Source organism: Geotrypetes seraphini, chromosome 9 (genome assembly GCF_902459505.1).
Source record: "Geotrypetes seraphini chromosome 9, aGeoSer1.1, whole genome shotgun sequence".
Classification (NCBI taxonomy): Eukaryota; Metazoa; Chordata; class Amphibia; order Gymnophiona; family Dermophiidae; genus Geotrypetes; species Geotrypetes seraphini.
In genome coordinates, this window is record NC_047092.1 from 65071917 (window position 1) to 65089981 (window position 18065).

At 43.4% G+C, this 18065-nt stretch overlaps 2 protein-coding genes across 3 annotated transcripts in view; one reads left to right on the forward strand and one right to left on the reverse strand.

Annotated features, from left to right (window-relative positions):
* The window catches only part of TMEM117 (transmembrane protein 117), a 649075-nt gene extending 643430 nt beyond the window's left edge, over nucleotides 1-5645 (forward strand). Inside the window, exon 8 of the mRNA XM_033959431.1 lies at nucleotides 5186-5645. Within this exon, the coding sequence (XP_033815322.1) occupies nucleotides 5186-5223 (38 nt within the window). The 3' untranslated portion in view covers nucleotides 5224-5645. The remainder of the gene's footprint in view (nucleotides 1-5185) is intronic.
* Nucleotides 1-18065, reverse strand: part of NELL2 (neural EGFL like 2) — a 648388-nt gene that overhangs the window by 161928 nt on the left and 468395 nt on the right. For both annotated transcript variants that reach the window (XM_033959423.1, XM_033959422.1), the window contains one exon: nucleotides 3924-4049. In XM_033959423.1, coding sequence (XP_033815314.1) covers nucleotides 3924-4049 — 126 coding nt within the window. The remainder of the gene's footprint in view (nucleotides 1-3923; nucleotides 4050-18065) is intronic.

Consider the following 18065-nt stretch of genomic DNA (forward strand, 5'->3'; position numbering starts at 1 on the left):
GGCCCTCATAGATCCTCCATTGCATTTATCACCTGGCAGGGTCTTTACTTACCCGAGGTGGCAGCAGCAGTCCTGACGTACCAACCTTTCCTCCCTCAGTGCCCCAAAGAAGCAGTGGTCCTACCATTTTCATCTCTCCCTTTCACACCCTCTACCATCTCTCTCTGACCCTGTTTCACCCCTTTTGCCATCTTTCCCTTTCCTGTCCCCCTCTATCCTTCCCCAAGACCATCTCTCTCTCCTGCCCCCTCCACACTCCCTGAAGTCTATCTCTCCCTATCCCCTACCATCTCTCCTGGTCCCTCTAGTAGCCTCTTTGTCCTTCTCATCCATCTGTCTCTGTCTCTCTCTCCTTTCCTCACTTGAGTCCAACATCTCTCCCTTCTCCCATTCCCTCCCCATCACCTCCTGCCTCTGCGGACCTCTCGCAGCTCCTTCTCGTCCTCCTCCAGCCAGGCTTCAGCCATCTACACTGGCTCCGGGCTCGGCCGCCGCAGACAGCCGCCGCAGCCGACATCCGCCTCGGGGGAGGGAGAGAGAGAGATTCTCGTGTGCACCGGGAAGGGGGGGAGAGAGCCACGATGGCGGCGAAGTTACAGTGAGGGAGGGAGAGAGTAGAAGCGTGCATGTGCACTCTTGCTCGTGGGGCCCTACAGCTCATGGAAAACGGAACACACAGGTGGGAATGCGCATGTGCGCTTAGGGTTTTATTATCTTAGATATAATACTTATGCTTTGTATAATCAGATTGGTTCATGTTTTATTTAATATTTGTATACTTTGTTATAAAATCAATAAAAACAATTAAAAAAGAAAATAACCATTTTCCCCCTCTTTCTCTTGTTATAACATGTTAACTCATATTAATTATTACCAATATTATACTTATATAGTTTAATTCCTTACAATATCCCTCCCTCCCCTCCTCCCACCCTGGATGTGTAAGGAGATCGATGAAAGAAAAACAATCATTATATCATTATATTATTATTATTATTTTTAAGGGCTCCTTTTATGAAGGCGCGGTTGCGGTTTATTGCATGTAATAGTGCATGCTAAACCTCCGGCCGCGCTAACCACTACTGCCTCCTCTTGAGCAGGTGATAGTTTTCCAGCTAGCGCAGGGGTTAGCGTGTGATGAAAAGCCGCTACCGTGGCTTCATAAAAGGAGTCCTAAAATTTCAATATAGTTTTCAAGTTTCCCACTCAGAATTATCTTGTCAATAACAGTAGTACTCATCTGTTTTAAAAAAAAGGGGGTTTCAGAAAAAGAAAGCTATGGATGTGTGCTAGAGTATGAAAAGAGAGTGCCATGGATCTACATATGAAAAGAGACTGAGATACAGAGGGATGGTGAGAGAACAGGGGAGAGTGAGTCAAACTAGGTGATGAGGTGAGAGAACGAGTGATGGATATACACCTGGAGAGGAGTCAAAAACTGGCTAGTGAGCCTGTTAGGGGGTAGGGAGAAAAATCAAACCTAGTGAAGGTTTCAAGCTAAGCTGGAGCTGGATCCAAAACTGAGCATGGAGAAAGCTGGCGGGGAGGGGGGTGTGGAGGGGGGGGGGAGTTTCCAGGCCTTTTTGATAGAGGAATTCTACTCACACACACAAAATTACAAATAAGGAGTGCAGAACCTATGCAGAATTCTAAAATACTGTATATAGAATTAAAAAAAAACTGTGTAGAATTTTTATCTCTTTTGTGTGGAATTCCCCTAGTAGTAGTGGAATTATTCTACAACAATGGTTTTAAGTTTAGTTCTTAAATACACCCAGATAACGAGATTTTCAGAGTAACCACAATCTGTACCCAGGGCTGGTTTTATTCATGCTGGGGCCCAGGGCAGAAATTAAGGAGGGGGTCCCTATTCTACCTGCCCATCTCCCAATTTCCACACCTACCTTTAAATGACTTCTTCACTTACAAAACAGACAGACAGCTCTTCACCAAATATAGAACAATGGATCACAAATTAGAAATAGAAATATGAATACCAAAGCTGAACTGGAAATTCCAAAAAGTTAAACTCGGCAAGTACTGTACTTCATGTTGAATGTAATCTGTGGCAAAACCATGAAAGGGCTGGACCTCTCAAAATGAACATCTCCCTTGCTGTAGTTGGTGGAGATCCCCAAGCCTCACCAACTGAAAGCCACCTCCCCACCCCCTACCCCCTCAGGTCCAGTGACCAGAACTTTCCAAGTTCTGCAGCTGGCAGCAATATTGCAGAGCTGTTGCTGCTGCCTTCCCTCCTCACCACCCCCACTTGGCTTTCATGCATGCATGAAAACAGTGGTAGCTTGAGGATATTGCCTTTAGCTACAAAGCTTGAAGATATCTGGTTGCCAGACTGGAGGATGATGTCTTCAGTTTGCAGGGCTTAGGAAGCCCCACTAGCTCAAGTGTTTATACAGTATTTTGCACTCAGGCCAGGGGAAACTTTGGTGCCTATCTACTAATTTGGGGCTCCAGTCCCTCCCCCAAATCAACTGTATGACTATGCCACTGAACTCAATAAAAAATAATTGTAATGCACATATACCAAAGCTAAAATATTCCAGTTAATAAATTCAAAATAAAACAACTTGTTCTACCTTGTTGTCTGTCTACTCCCCATTACCACATTTCTACCACTGTACTCACTGTTCTCTCACTCATCTTGTCATGTCCCTTTGAACCTCATCCAAATGGATCACTACTTTCAGAATACCCCTCCCTCGCTCCACTGGTCAGGCTTTATCTCCCTGTCCCTTTCTCTCCATCCCCTAGCATCTTCTTATCACAGCTCTCTTTCTTCTTGCTCTCCCATGGGTCCATCTCTCCTCCTCTCTCCAACATTTTGCTCCCACTGTTTTCTGTTGTTCTTCTTCCCTCCCCCTTTGATGCTGAACAATGAGATGGAGGGGAAAAAAAAAAGATGTTGTATCTCTCTCTCCCTTCCACCCCCAGGCCTAACATTTCTCTCTCCCTTCCATCCCCAGGTCCAATTTCTCTCTCTTCCTCTTCCCAACTGCCCCCACCATCCCTTATCTTTCCATGCCTACCTCCCTCCCTCAGGTCCACTATCTCTCCCTTTCTCTTCCCAACAGTCCTCCCTTCAAGTATCTCTTTCCCCAGGTCCAACCTCTCTCCCTTCAGACCATTGCCCACCATCTCTCTCTCTCCTCTGTTTTCAGCCCCCTAAGCTTTCCCCCTACAGCTAGTCTGGCACTTCTTTTAATACTCTCCCCCTTTGTAATTTTTTTTTTTTTTTAAGTTAGTCCAGGGGGCTTCCTCGGCCCAGCATGTTCTCCTTTTTTTCTCTGTGCCTGTCCGATGTTGCCCTTACCTTCTGTCTTGCTGAAAAATCCGCTGGCCTCAGCAGCAATTCAGAAATGATGCCCTCGGCTCTCCTCCCTGCTTTCCGTCTGCCAGGGTCTGTTCCCCAATGATGCAACTGCCTGTTTCTGCCCAGGTGGAATGCGGCAGATGGAAAGCGGGAAGAGGAGCCGTGGACAATATTTCTGAATCACTGCTGAGGTCGGCGGATTTTTCAGCGAGACAGAAGGTGAGGGTGACATTGGACCGGCACAGAGAGAAGGGGAAAGATATGCTGGCCCAAGGGGACCCCCCAGAGCCTTAGGGCACACCCCTATTGCTAGCTCTGTCCATACCTATGAGATAGATTTGCATGCAGTGCCTCTCTCTATACTGTATATATATATATATATTCATTGTGGATATCCTGAAAATCTGACTGAGTGTGCCCCATGACTATTCTACAATATAGATAATGAACTACCATTTGAGTAAAAGGAAAGCAAAATGATTATATTCCATATTATCATTGAACTTCCTATTAGATAGGAAATCTTAAAGAGCTACATCAAAACTTTCATATTCTAATCTCATTGCTATTGTCTTAAAATATAATTTCTTACCTGTGCATGAGTAGTCATCGATCCTAATGTAGCCTGTTCTGCAGATGCACATGAAAGATCCTGGTGTGTTTAAACACATGGTGTTCTCACGACAGTAATGACGCCCTTCAGCACACTCATCAATATCTGTAGAACATGGTAGGGTCAGTAAATTAAAAATTGCTTACACTGTAGAAAAACAATAGTTCATCCAGTTAACCTGCTCAGCTATTTAACTATTCAAGTCTACTATAAAACATGTTAGAGATGGTATTAAATTAATGTTTGAAGTCATTGAACAGAAGAAACTGGAGCTTATTATAGGCAGCTGTTGCTGGTTACCTGGACAAAAAAAAAGACCATAATGCTTTGATTTTCTTGAGCTCTATTGGAAATGTCTAAATTGTTCTATCAGACATACTGCATATCTGTCAGAGTTGAGATCGCATCAAATCAGATGGTATCTGCACAAAACCCCTCCAGTTGAGAATTGATAAAATAAGCTGCTTTTGTTAAAAAATAAAGATCTTGTTGGAACATTAGTTAAACTTCACATTTATAGAATAGTGCTTAGAGCTGATTTCCATACAAAACTTTAGGCGTGAGGATTGACAAAAACTGAAACCTGGTATAAATCCTGGTGCTTAAGTTAGCCATGGATCCTTGGTATTCAATAATACTGCTCAGATCTTTCATAAATGCCCCTGATCTGTCCATGTTGTAGGATTGTTCCATAATTGTCCTTTTAATGGCTTAAGGCCTCGCTAGGTCTGACACTAGAGTTACCAGATGTCTGGGAAAAACTGGACATGACCTCTTTTTAGAGAACTGTCCATGTGCCTGGACGGACTTTCCAAAACCCGGCAGTTTTGTCCAGGTTTTGGAAAGCCTTGATGAGCTCCGACCACATATGGAGGGCCTCTGAGCATACACAGATGACATCACACACATCTACGCATGCTCCAGGCCCTCCAGATACGGCCGGAGCTCATCGAGGAAGAAGAGAGGAGGCTTTGTGGGGGCAGAATCGGGTGGGGTGGGGCCGGAGGTGCAACAGGATGGGGCCCCGTGTCCGGGGTTTTGTGGCCCAAAATCTAGTAATCCTACCTGACACCATTTTACTGAATCCATCTTTCCCAAGCAATAAGGAACTTTGATGAATCAGCTCTTTTGAATAAAGAGACTACAGATTTTGCTTTGCTACAGAGTTCAGCTTGAGAAAGTATGTAGAAGCAAATTATGGGCATGGTAATGACATCTGACCTGTTTCTTTATCATCTTAGCTGGACATGTTGTATTAATCGTGGAAGAAGGTATATGAAGATGTCTACTCACCCTCCTTGGGTCCTGTGCCTGCTCAGGATAAATCCTGATTGGCCAGGTGGTCACCTGAGCATGTGATGGATGAGGAACAGAACAAGAAAGTGAGAAGAGGTAGTTGGAGGCTGAAGCCGGAGGAAAGAGAAGGAAAAAGAGGAAGAAGATTTTCTGGTTGGCTGGCACATCTCTGGAAAAAGGACTAATTTATCAGTTATGCAAAAGGACTGATCTATGTGCTAAGCCAGAGTAAGGAAGAACTCTGCAGCTGAATATCTTTTGGACTGTTAACAGACCGAACCTGCTGATTTTGATCCAATCAGAGCCTTTGGCCCCTCCCAATGCATCCCAAGATGCATTGGGAGGAGGAAGCCCCGTCAATCGCAGCATGCAGCCCTGTAGGCAGGAGGAAGTGGGCTTCCCTCCTGCTGTTTTCTCATCAGAAGGTATGGGGGGGGAGAGTCCAGGGATGTGGGAGGGGCACATGAATTTGAGGGGATGTTGGGGGGTCCAGGGATGTCATCGGGATGTCGGGCTCCGCATCTCAGCTGATCCTGGCAGGGGGATCCTCATCAGCTGAGCTGACAGGATTCCCTGAAACCGGCTCAGCTGATGGGGATTCCTCTGCCGCGATCAGATGATGGAAGTCTAATGAATTTTTTTTTTGCTCTTTGGGTGGTGGGAGGGGGTCATAACCATGGAGGGGAGTAAGGGGGTTCATGCCTTAAATTCTCCAGTGGTTTTCTTGTCAGTTTGGGCACCTTTGTGGAACTTTAGACGCAACTCAAACAGGTCTAACACCCTACGTCTAAGTTCTGCCTAGGACAGTCCTGGGAAAGCTTTGGTTATCCATGAAGGATGCCCATGTGTAAACCTGCCCGATGCTCGCCCATAACACACCTCCCAACACGTCCCTTTGAGCTCTGGATGTACAGTAACCTAGAAGTGCTGCTGAATGTCCGGAAAGTTGGTTTTGATTATCAACACTTGGACTTGCCCAAGTGCTGACAGGCTTGTTTTTTGACATTTAAATGTTTTGATTATGAGCTCCTAAGTGTTTTTGTTATCTAATAAAATAATTTATAATCACACTTTGCCAACCTTCTTTTAAATAAGGCAGCAATTATATAGAATCAGAAGGACTTTAGGTACAGTTAATACTATTTGAAACAAGTCCAGAAGAGTTACTTTCCAAGTGATTTTTTTTGTTATCTCTGCATGCTACAATGTCCCTCCCAGGGCCTTAACCCCTTTTGAGTTGTGCGCTAAAAACTTTACGTGTGAATTCAAATTGTTGACAATTAACACCAGTAATTGATTGTAAGCACCCAATTGACCCATTAGCCAATTTAGTTGCATGCCCATCTCAGAATTGCATGCCAGAATTGCCTCTCAGAATTGGCATGCCATTCATAGAATCATGGGGTTATTGCACAAAAGTATAAGCTGTTCATTGGTTGTACATTCTTATGTGTGTTTGTGTATACGCTCTTGGGGTAATTTTGTAAGAAACTAACAATGCATGGAGAAATGGTTCTATAAGCATAGATACCTTACAAAATTACTCCCTACATGGCTACTGTTGCAGAGATACTTTTTATTTGCTTCTGGATATTTAATTGTGTATTTTGCCTCTGCTCTCCTCCATTTCACTGATTTCTTATTTGGTCAAATTGGTCAACTAGCTTAATCAACCAGACATTAGATAAACAACAGTACGGTATGTCTTGGCTGGAGGTTGTCTTGGGTCAGTTTGCTATTCTTTCTTTCAACGACATCTAGCTACCAGCTCAAAAGTAAACAACTCTATCTTTGAAAGAAATCCATTACCAGTGTTTTGTTCTGCCTAATTTGTACACACATGGGTCAATATTCAGATAGGGTGGTCAGTGATATATTTAAATGCTGGGTTCCATGGCTGAATTAAATCTGGAAATTCAACACTGGTATCTGGATAGAGGTCAATGCTGAAAATCTAAATAATGCCATCAGTGATGATCCTATCTGGATAGCAACAATATTCACATTGCTATTCAGATAAAGTTAGGACAGCTTTTTTTGCTAACAGGATATTTAACTCAGGACCTCCCATGCTCAGTCAACAGATTGACTGGCCATAGGCGTCAGAAGGAGGGGAGCCACAGGTGCCATGGTCCTACATAATTTTCCATCTCTCCCTCTACCCCTACTTTCTTCTCTCAAGACGGTGATGCTCCAATTGGCATAGTACTATATCGCGACCAATCAGTACAGGGACTTAAGCATCTATGCGTGCCCAAGGCCTGCTGATTTCTGCTCCCACTGAAACAGGAAGGGGCATGCTCAAGTCCACAATGTTTTTACTGTTATGCTAGTTATGCTAATTAGAGTGTCATTGCTCCGGGAGATGGAGATAAAGAAAGAAACTCTATGTAGTAGAGGGGGAGGTGGAAGGAAGGAGAGATATGTTGGAGACAATGGGGTATGGGAAAGGGAGAGATGCTAAACAAGTGGAGGTAGAAAGGAGAGAATTGGGAAAGGGAGGGAAAGAGATAGAAGGAAGAGTGGAGAGAGGGAAGAGACGCTGGAGACCATGAGGAGGAGTGATAGGGAAGTAAAGAAATGCTGGACATGATGACTGAAAATGTAAATCTTATTTCTAATGTATTAGTATTGTAAACTGCTTAATACTCATGTACAAGTGCTATATCAAATATAATTAATCCAATCCAGTTAAGAGTTAGGGAAGAAGAGAAATGGTGTTCAACATGGAGGGAGGTAAGGAAGAAGAGAGATGTTGGATACCATGCGGGAAAATTATGAGATGTAGGGAAGGTTAAGAAAGATTCTGGTCAAGGTTGAAACTGGGGGTGGGGTTGGGGGCATTCTACTGCTCCTGAAATTGACACTATCTGGATAAGGGGTTGAAAAAAACACCACCGCCGCAATCTTACTTTGAACATTGAGGGAGAGTCGGATGACGTTGAGGCATTGGTGGGTAACAATGTTTTACCTAACATACTCAGCTTAAATATGATTTCAGGATTCATCGTAGGGTAGCAGTATTATTTACCGTGAATGAGATTATATTTTTGAATATTTAACTGTTTGCAGGGGAAATCCTTGAAAATGCATACGTATGAAACATGTCAGATCCAAATTCTCCCAGGTTATAATTAAAATGAAGAAGAGTTTGAGATAAGTACATATTCATTTAAAAAACAGTATACCTTAAGAAACATTATAAGAAATAGTATTACAACATGGAAGTGAAAACAAATCTAAGGCCAGTGAAGAACTTTTACACATAAGTCCCCGCTAGATAAAATATTCAGTGAGCGACGGAGGAGGTGCAACTGAGGTCTTGCAGTAAGATTTAAGAAAAATCTTTGGATTTTTTTTTTTTTTTACAAATCTCTAAGTCTTTTGTATTTTGATAAGCTGAATACTCTAACATCAACTCAGAGAAGTTGTTGAATTTTTAATATTTATAGAACTAAGCAGGGCATTACATTTAAGACATTTCTGGTATGTTTGCTGTTTATATGGGTTAGGGTTAACAATGGAGTTCCTTTTTATATATACAGTGTATATATATTTTTCCAAATATTTAATTGTATTTTGTAAACCTCTTGGACCAGTAAAATGAACGAGCAGTATAACAAGATTAATAAACCATAGACCATAATACATTTTAAACATTACTGAAATCTAAGGAGACAATACAATACAGGGATGCGCAAAAGTCAATTAAGACCCTGGGATTACTTTAGTCAAAAAATAATTCGAGAGGAGGAGGTACTGTACTGTAGGTCTGTTAGAGGTACATTAAAGGGCAATTAGGGGAGAAGTAGAGAGCTGTAAGAAAACTTAAAAAGATAAGTCAACGAAGTCATGAGAAGAGGGAATCTAATGGTCATAAGCTGATGAGTAGCTGAGTATGGTTCCGGTTGCAATCATTTAGGGGTCCTTTTACAAAGGCGTGGTAGCGGTTTAACGCACAGAATACCGTGCGTTAATTCCCCTGCCGCGCTAGTACCTAATGCCTCCATTGATGAGGCATTAGGATTTTAGGCTGCTGCGGGGGTTAGCGTGTGATGAAATGTCCGACGTGCTAACCCCCGTAGCGCACCTTGATAAAAGGAGCCCATAGTGCAGGGGTGCCCAACGCGTCGATCGCAATCGACCAGTAGCTCAGGAAGGCAACTTGAGTCGATCGCACTCGTGTTGCCGTCCTGATCTACGGGCCGATCAGCCTTCCTCTCCAGTGTTCTCCCTAGGGCCTTTTAGCTGGGCGGTCCGCCCAGCTGTCATCTGCCGCTGCTGAACATTAAAAAAAAACCGGCTTGGAGATTTCAGCCTCTAGCGAACTTATGCTCCGGGCTCTAACGTGTGCGTGCAGGCTTCTCTTCTCTTCCCTCCGAAACCGGAAGTTATGTCCGGGGAGGGGGGGGGGAGAAGGGAAGCCTGCACGCACATGTTGAGAGCCCTGAAGCAAGCGTTCGCTACGGGCTAATGCGGGAGACAGGTTAGTGAAGCATTTGTTCTTGTTCCTGCCGGGTCCTGCCTACTTTCTGTTTCCGCGAAGGCAGGACCCGGCAGCATTTCCCCCAATAGGTTGATCACGATCTTGGGCTGATCAGCCTTCCTCTTCCCGACGGCAGAATTGACGTCGGGGAGAGGAATGCTGGTTGGCCGAAGCAGGGAGAGCTTGGGGCCTGGTCCCCGATGGCAATGGCAGTGGCAATGGCTATGGCTTGGGGGAGGGCAGGGAGAAAGAAAGAAAAAGGGCAGGCAGGGAGACAGAAGGAAAGAAGAGAAACAGAAAAAAGAAAGGGGGCATGAAGAGAGAAAGAAAGAAAGGTCAGGGAGAGAGGAAGAAAAAGTTGGGGGAGGGAATGAGGTGTGGAGGAGCCTACAGGCTGAAAGAAAGATTGGATGCACAGTCAGAAGAAGAAAGTGCAACCAGAGACTCATGAAATCACCAGACAAGGTAGGGAAAATGATTTTATTTTAAATTTAGTGATCAAAATGTGTCTGAATTTATATCTGCTGTCTATATTTTACACTAAGGTCCCCTTTTACTAAACCGCAATAGAGGTTTTTAGCGCAGGGAGCCTATGAGTGTCGAGAGCAGCGCTGGGCATTCAGCGCAGCTCCCTGCGCTTAAAAACTGCTATCGTGGTTTAGTAAAAAGGGAGGGGGTATATTTGTCTATTTTTGTATGGTTGTTACTGAGGTGATAGTGCTTAGAGTCATCTGCTTTGACCTCTTTGAAAAACCCTGGAATAGGAATGATGATTAACATTTTCTATGCATACAGTGTGCTTTGTGTTTTTTTTTAATTTTATTGTTGGTAGATCATTTTGACTTGGTCATTTAAAAAGTAGCTCGCAAGCCCAAAAAGTGTGGGCACCCCTGCCTTAGTGTATAGCTGAGAACTAGGTTACAGCGTGGTGAAAGGAAGTAGGGTTTGGTGTAGGTGGAAGTTGGGCTTGGTTGCTGGTAGAGCTTATGGAGTCAAAAAGAAGGATCTTTAGTTTCTTATAAAATGTGGTGTAGCTAGGTTCTGTCCAGACAGTTTTAGTGAGGTTGTTCCAAGTTTTCACACCCGAGAATGTGAACATTGAGTGGGATATTCATTTGTATTTGAGATTTTTTTGTTGTGGGGAGGTTCAGTTGTATCCTGTTGCGATTTCTGCGTGAGGTGAACCATGCCAAGGAGGATAGGTGAATTAGTCGGGCATCAGAATTACCATAGAGTAAACAGTATATAATGCAGAATGTTTTGAATTTTATTTGAGATGGGATGGGTAGCCAGTGAAGTTGTTTGAGGTAATTGGAGATCAAGTCATAGGTGAAGGGACGGTCTATGATTGGAAGGAGGCAAAGCTATTGCTTGATCTTGTCAGTAGTAAGTAATGACATTGGGACATTGCAGCACCATAAGCATTGTTGAGGCATATATTGAATTGTCCATGATGGCTCATTCATCTTTATGTAATATTGAGGGGGGGGGGGGGGAGTCTGATAGCAACTTGGGTGGGAGGCGAGGAAGAATGGGGGAATGAACCTCTCTTTGGTAAATGATTCTTTCACTTCAGGCCAGTTAGCATAGGAGATTTTGAGATATGGTTTATTTATACTTGTATTTGTATGTAACTCAACAACAGTACTACATTCAGGTATATTAGAAATTTCCCTATTCCAGAGGCTTTATCATCTAGGTTTATATCTGAGACAAAGAAGGGTTAATTGACTTGCCTGACATTACAGGGAGAATCAGGAGGATATAAAGCCTACTTGTTTTTAGTCTGCTGCTCTAATCACTAGGCTTTACTTTTGGAGTAGCATACAATCCATTTTCCTGTTCTCTCAGTAGCAGATTAGCAGACCAGGAAACACACTGAGTGCACTGCCCTCCTGTGAAAGAATGCATGCTCTTTTGAAAAAGTAGTGCAAGGAGCATGTACTACTTGCAAAGAGTGGGCACTCTTGCTGAAAGAGTGCGTGCTATCTCCTGATCATGTGTGCATGTGTGAATAGTGTGCACATTTGTTCACTATCAGAAAAGAGTGTACACACTTGTGAAAGAGTGTCCAGTTTTTGCAGATAGCATGTACATTCTTTCAAATGTGCATGCAATATCAAAACTGCTCCCATGACATTATAAAGGAAAAACAAAAACAAACAAAAAGTTTATTTCTGCACACACCTATTTGGCAAAGGCTTCCTAGTAAACACACAATTGCTGTAATTACTATTTTTACTGCACTGCTAGTAACAGACCAAGCCAAAGTGTGCTGGGAAATTTGATTACAAGGGGCTTATTTTATTCTTTCAAGCAGATGACAGCACAGAGAGCTAGAGCCTCTCATTTTTCCCAGTTGTTAACCCCCAGTGAGGAAAAATCATGCCCACATGAGTGATTTCAGTCAGGAACACTTCCTGAGAGTTGCTGATTATAGCACAGAGGAAACCAAAAGGCAGCAAAGTACAAGTCAGCACATTGCCCTCCATACACACTTGCATTTCAAAGGAGGTCCAGAGATCTATTTTTCTCACAGCTCAAGCCTTGACAGAGTGAGATCTGAAAGACTGGCATAGCGGAGAAAATATGATAGTTTACAAGAAAGATGAAGTTCAGGCTGTGTAGGCTTTTTTCTGTATGAGGATACCCGGAGAAATTTGGCAGCTGGAGTGGGTACTATTAACAGATGGCAGAGTCTAATGAGAAGTGTAGGCCAATGATCCCTCACTCAAGATGGGGGGAGGGGACTCTGGATAGGTGCATGAGTTGATGTAGTTTCTAGATGTCTGGTTTCCCTGGATAAAAGTAGCAAAATATAAAAAGCATATCCCTGGAAGTGCTACATGAAAGAAAGAATACTGGTCCTTTAGGAAACCAATTAGCAAAATTGAACAATTCAATGAAAATAAGGGATTTTGTTGAAATAGAGGAGGCAAAACCTCAATAGGATACTTGGTTACCTGTCAAGGTAAATTAAGTAATACATTTTTAACAGACTACAAAATTACAAGGAACAAAGTCATGGTTCCAAAGTATTCTTATTTTAAATCCTTAGAAATCTGTTTGGAAAATCCGAAACCCTAGACCCGCCCCCCAGGCCCAACCAGTTTCACCCTCTCCCTCCCCCGCTAACTGCTTTTGTCAGGCAGGATGTCTGCACATGCGTGAATGCCCTCCTGCCTGACACAATGTGGAGGAAAGCTTTTCAAAACCTTAACAAAATGCTGGGAGGACATGTCTGAGGAAATCCGTACATCTGGTAACCCTAGGATAAAGGGTTATGGAACTGATATACTGCCTTTCTGTGGGTACAATCAAAGCAGGTTACATATACTATAAGCATAGGGTTATCACATTTTCTCTTTTAAAAAAGAAGTCATGTTGTTCCACCCCTTTCCCTCCCTCTGCCTTAGTCTGAAATCCCTCCTTCCTCCTTCCTTTCCCTGGTCTGGCATCTCTCTTTTTTTGCCCTCCTCCTCTCCATCCTGTGGTCTGACATCTCTCTCCTTATCTCCCCTCTCCCATGGTCTAGCATCTCTATCTGCCCCTTCCTTTCCTTCCCCTGGAGTCTGGAATCTTTCCTTCCCTTTCCTCCCCATCCCCATGGTCCAGCATCTTTCTTACCCTCCCCATGCTATTCATACACCCCCACGGGATCCAGTGTTTGCTCGCCGTTCTTCCCAGTAGTGCTTCTGTAACTCTTCAGGCCAACGATAGCATATGTGAAGTAAACATGCTGCCTTCGGCCACCCGAAAGCTTTCTCTCTGCTACTGCTTTCTGTCCCTGAATAGATGGGAAGCAGTAGCAGAGAGAAAGCTTCTGGGTCATCGAAGGCAGCATGTTTACATCACATATGCTACCGTTGGCCTGAAGAGTTACAGCAGCACTACTGGGAAGAACGGTGAGCAAATACCAGATCTCGCTGAAGGGGAGAGGGGACTCTGGATAAGTGCACGAATTGCTGTAGGGTTTCTAGATGTCCGGTTTCCCTGGACAAAAATAGCAAAATAAAAAAAGTCACCCAGACTCCCGACAGAGTGCTCAAAAAGAGGACATGTCCAGCCAAACCCGGACATCTGGTAACCCTATATAAGCAGGTACTCTTTTCTGTCCCTAATGGGCTCAACAATTTAAGTTTTGTACCTGGGGCAATGGAGGATTAAGTGACTTGCCAGGTCACAAGGAGCAGCAATGGAAATTGAACCCAGTTCCCCCAAACACTGCATTAAATAGGCTACTCCTCCACCTCTTAGCTATTCTTATTTTCTTCATCATTCTTCTGGGTCCTGGGTTGGGTATGTTGGACCCTCTTCAAGTATATCTGCAAGATATCTAGCTCACATTAATTTTGCAAGAGGCGAGTCTCTTTCAGTTGAAAGGAAACTCTGGAATGAAGAGGCATAGGATAAAGGTGAATGGGGATAGATTCAGACGTAATCTCAGAAAACACTTTTTCACAGAAAGGGTGGTGAATGCTCAGAATGTCCTTCAGGGGAGGTGATAGAGAGAAAAAATGTATCTGAATTCAAGAAAGCTTGGGCTAACTACGTTGAATCTGTAAGGGAGAGGAAGGGACAGAAGCAGCATAGTTAGGAAGACTAGATAGGCCAAATGGTCTTTATTTGCCTTCATTTTTCTCTCTCTGTTTTATCTTGCGTCATCTTTAGCCTATTTTGTCATCCTACAGAGTACAATTCCTCTCTTCTATCACCGCAGCTCTCAGTTTGTGATTTTGTGAAGTATTTAGTAAGTTAAGATCAAGATGATATGGGGCATGTTTACAGATGTGGTACTGAAGGGAATAGACTTGGTAGATAAGGACAGGTTGTTCAACCTCTCCAAGGTAGGGAGAACAAGAGGACACTCTCTAAAATTGAAAGGGGATAGATTCCGTACAAGCGTAAGGAAGTTCTTCTTTACCCAGAGAGTGATAGACAACTAGAACAATCTTCCGGAGTCTGTCATAGGGGAAAACACCTTCCAGGGATTCAAGACTAAGTTGGACAAGTTCCTGCTGACCAAGGACTTACGCGGTTAGGGCGCTGGTCTTAGACCAGAGGGCCGCCGCGTGAGCGGACTGCTGGGCATGATGGACCACTGGTCTGACCCAGCAGCGGCAATTCTTATGTTCTTATGATTATTCATCTTTTGTTGGTAAGTAATGGAATTTTCGAATATGAGCTCGCACAACATTCCAACTGAGAGTCATTAACCAGGCCTAGTCTTCTATTTATTTACTGGAATTTATTACCTGCCTTTATGAAGCGTTTCGTGCAGGGTGGTGTACAGCAGGAATAATGTAGCCCACCCACAGTTCAGATGCAGATAAATTCAATTCAAAGGCTAAGGGCAACTTTTACTAAGAGGCGCTAGGGCTTTAACGCGCGGAATAGCGCGCGCTACATTGCCGCACGCACTAGACCTCACCGCCAGCATGGAGCTGGCGTTAGTTCTAGAAGCGTAGCGCGCGGTAATTTCCTGCATGCGCTAAAAACGCTAGCACACCTTCGTAAAAGGAGTTCTCAAATATTTCTGGTGAGACACTGGAAATGTGTCACAAAACCAATCAAGCTAAACAGACTGAAGTCTGAAAGAACCAGCTGTCACCTCTGCGCAGTCTTTTCCTTAAGTGTCTTACATTGCTTATCACTAATTTTCCCAGTACTAGTTTTATTTTATTTATTTATTCAATTTTCTATACCGTTCTCCCAGGAGCTCAGAACGGTTTACATGCGTTTATTCAGGTACTCAAGCATTTTTCCCTGTCTGTCCCTTGGACTCACAATCTATCTAATGTACCTGGGACAATGGGGGGGGGGGGGATTAAGGAGCAGCGTGGGTTTGAACCCACAACCTCAGGGTGTTGAGGCTGTAGGTTTAACCACTGCGCCACACTCTCCCCTTTTACATACAGCTTCAGAGGCACAACTCATAAATAATACCTCTAAGAAAAATACTATCACTTGTCAAGGTACATTGATTCAGTACTTCGGAGTACAAACCTTACACAGTGGGCTCCTTTTACAAAAGTGCGCTAGCGTTTTTAGCGCACGCACTGGATTAGCGTGCACTATAGCACGCGCTAGCCGAAAACCTACCGCCTGCTCAAGAGGAAGCGGTAGCGGCTAGCGCACGTGGCATTGTAGCGTGCGCTATTCCGCGCGTTAAGGCCCTAACGCACCTTTGTAAAAGGAGCCCTGTGTCTATACAGAACTGCGTAACCCACACAACTTCTCTCCCAAAGTCAAGTTAACCTGAACTAAATCAAAGTGTACTGCTTAAATATTTGGGTTTCAAAATTTTTCCCTTCTTTCCCTTCTTCAATAGGCACACTCAAAACCTGTAGACATTTGTTTGCAAAGGTTTTTTTTCCCCATTATTATTTTGTTACTTTTAAATGACTGATAGCACAGAGCTAATCCATAAAGATATCTTGCAAAAGAGTTTATTATAAGAGTCTTCTATAAAGGGAATCCAGAGGCCTACATTATGAAAATCTCATTCCATGAAAGTAACCTGGAGTATCATGGAGTTCTGCTCATATTAGTAAGCCTCTTTAGATTGATTTCCATAGATTTGGTTTAGCATACATCTTTAAAAAAAATTGATGGCATAAAAAGGGATGGTATAAGAAATTTATGGATGTTTGGGAACCATTGACTAAGTTCTGTAAGGAATGATAACTGATTTTATTTTATCGACCCTTAATCATACACATCCAGGGTGGGTGGGAGGGGTGAGCGTTTTGCATTGGAATTTGTTTTGGGAAATATATGGAGGGTTTCCTGTAGGTATGTACTTTTTTCTGATTGGTGGGGGGAGAGGGGAAATAGTTATACATTAATATCTATAGGCTCCTTTTACAAAGGTGCGTTAGGGCCTTAATGCGCGGAATAGCGTGTGCTAAAATGCCGCACGTGCTAGCCGCTACTGCCTCCTCTTAAGCAGGTGGTAGTTTTTCGGGTAGCGCGTGCTATAGCATGTGCTAATCCGGTGCGTGCGCTATAAACGCTAGCGTACCTTTGTAAAAGGAGCCCTATAAATTTAATGTGCATTTTGTTGAAATTGTTTGTTTGCACTATGGTGGTTTGGAAATTTAATAAAGATTTACAAAAAAAAAAATTGATTTCAATGAGTTTTATTTAGGTACAATAGGTATTTCCTTCTTTTCAGAGCAGGGCCAGCTTAGCCATTAGGCAAAACAAGACAGTCACCTAGGACAGTAGCGAAGAGCTGTGATCAGAGCAAAACAATAGGTACATGTTTTTCTACCTGCATAAAAGGTGGGCAGTTTTTAAAAAGCCCATTTACATAGGTAAATAGCTTTTGAGATATATGCTCATTATTTGTATGGGTAAAACATACATACAGAGCACGTGTAATATTTAAAAGCACGATGTCTTGGGGGGGGGGGGGGGAGGTCAGACTAGAGGCATAAGACTAAATATTTGCCTAGTGCATCTTTGCATCAGCCCTGCCTCAGATGGATTACATTTGAAGCTTGTACCTGAGGCAGTGGAGGGTTAAGTGACTTGCTTATATCACAAGGAGTATAAATGGTATTTAAACTCGGGCTCCCTGGTTTAAAGAACCTTTATGCATCTTCTTTTTCTATATTTTGGGAAGCAGTGTACTTCCATATGGAAATGAAGTACGCTGTATAATGCATTGATTAATATAGGGGTTCTACGATAAATGCAGATACATCTAGCCAAATAAATTGTTTTTATATTATACATGCTAGTTTCAAGTTTCAGGTTTTATTTTAGTTTGATGAATCGCTTATTTAATTTTACTAAGCGAGATACAACATTAATAAGATTTAAAAAAGCATGTATTTAAACATATCGTTTAAAATTTAAAATAATGGGTTAGACCGACAGACTTACAGACTACAGACTAGAGAATGACACGGTGGCGGTTTACCCGCGGCCACCACATTTTAGCCGCGGGTCACCGCTGAAAACGGGGAAGAAAACTAGCAGTCGCTGCGGTGACGGGGACATGGCCATTCACCGCCCGCGGGGCGGTGAATGGGTCTTGTCCCCGCAGTGAGGCATGAAGGATCGCGCGGTCCCCGCAGCTCACATCCGCCTGCCCAATCGATTCTAGTGTTTAGCCAGCTCTCTCCCTTCTCCTCACCTTAGTTTGTAGATTTTCTTTTTCGGCGACCCGCACGCTATCAAAGAGCCGCTGCTGTTCAGTTTCGATCTTCTACTCTGACGCAACCGGAAACGGGAAGTTGCAGCAGAGCAGAAGATTGAACACTGAGCAGCCGCGCGTGTGCGGCTCTTTGGGAAAGCGTGCAGGTCGCTGAAAAAGAAAGCCTGCAAAT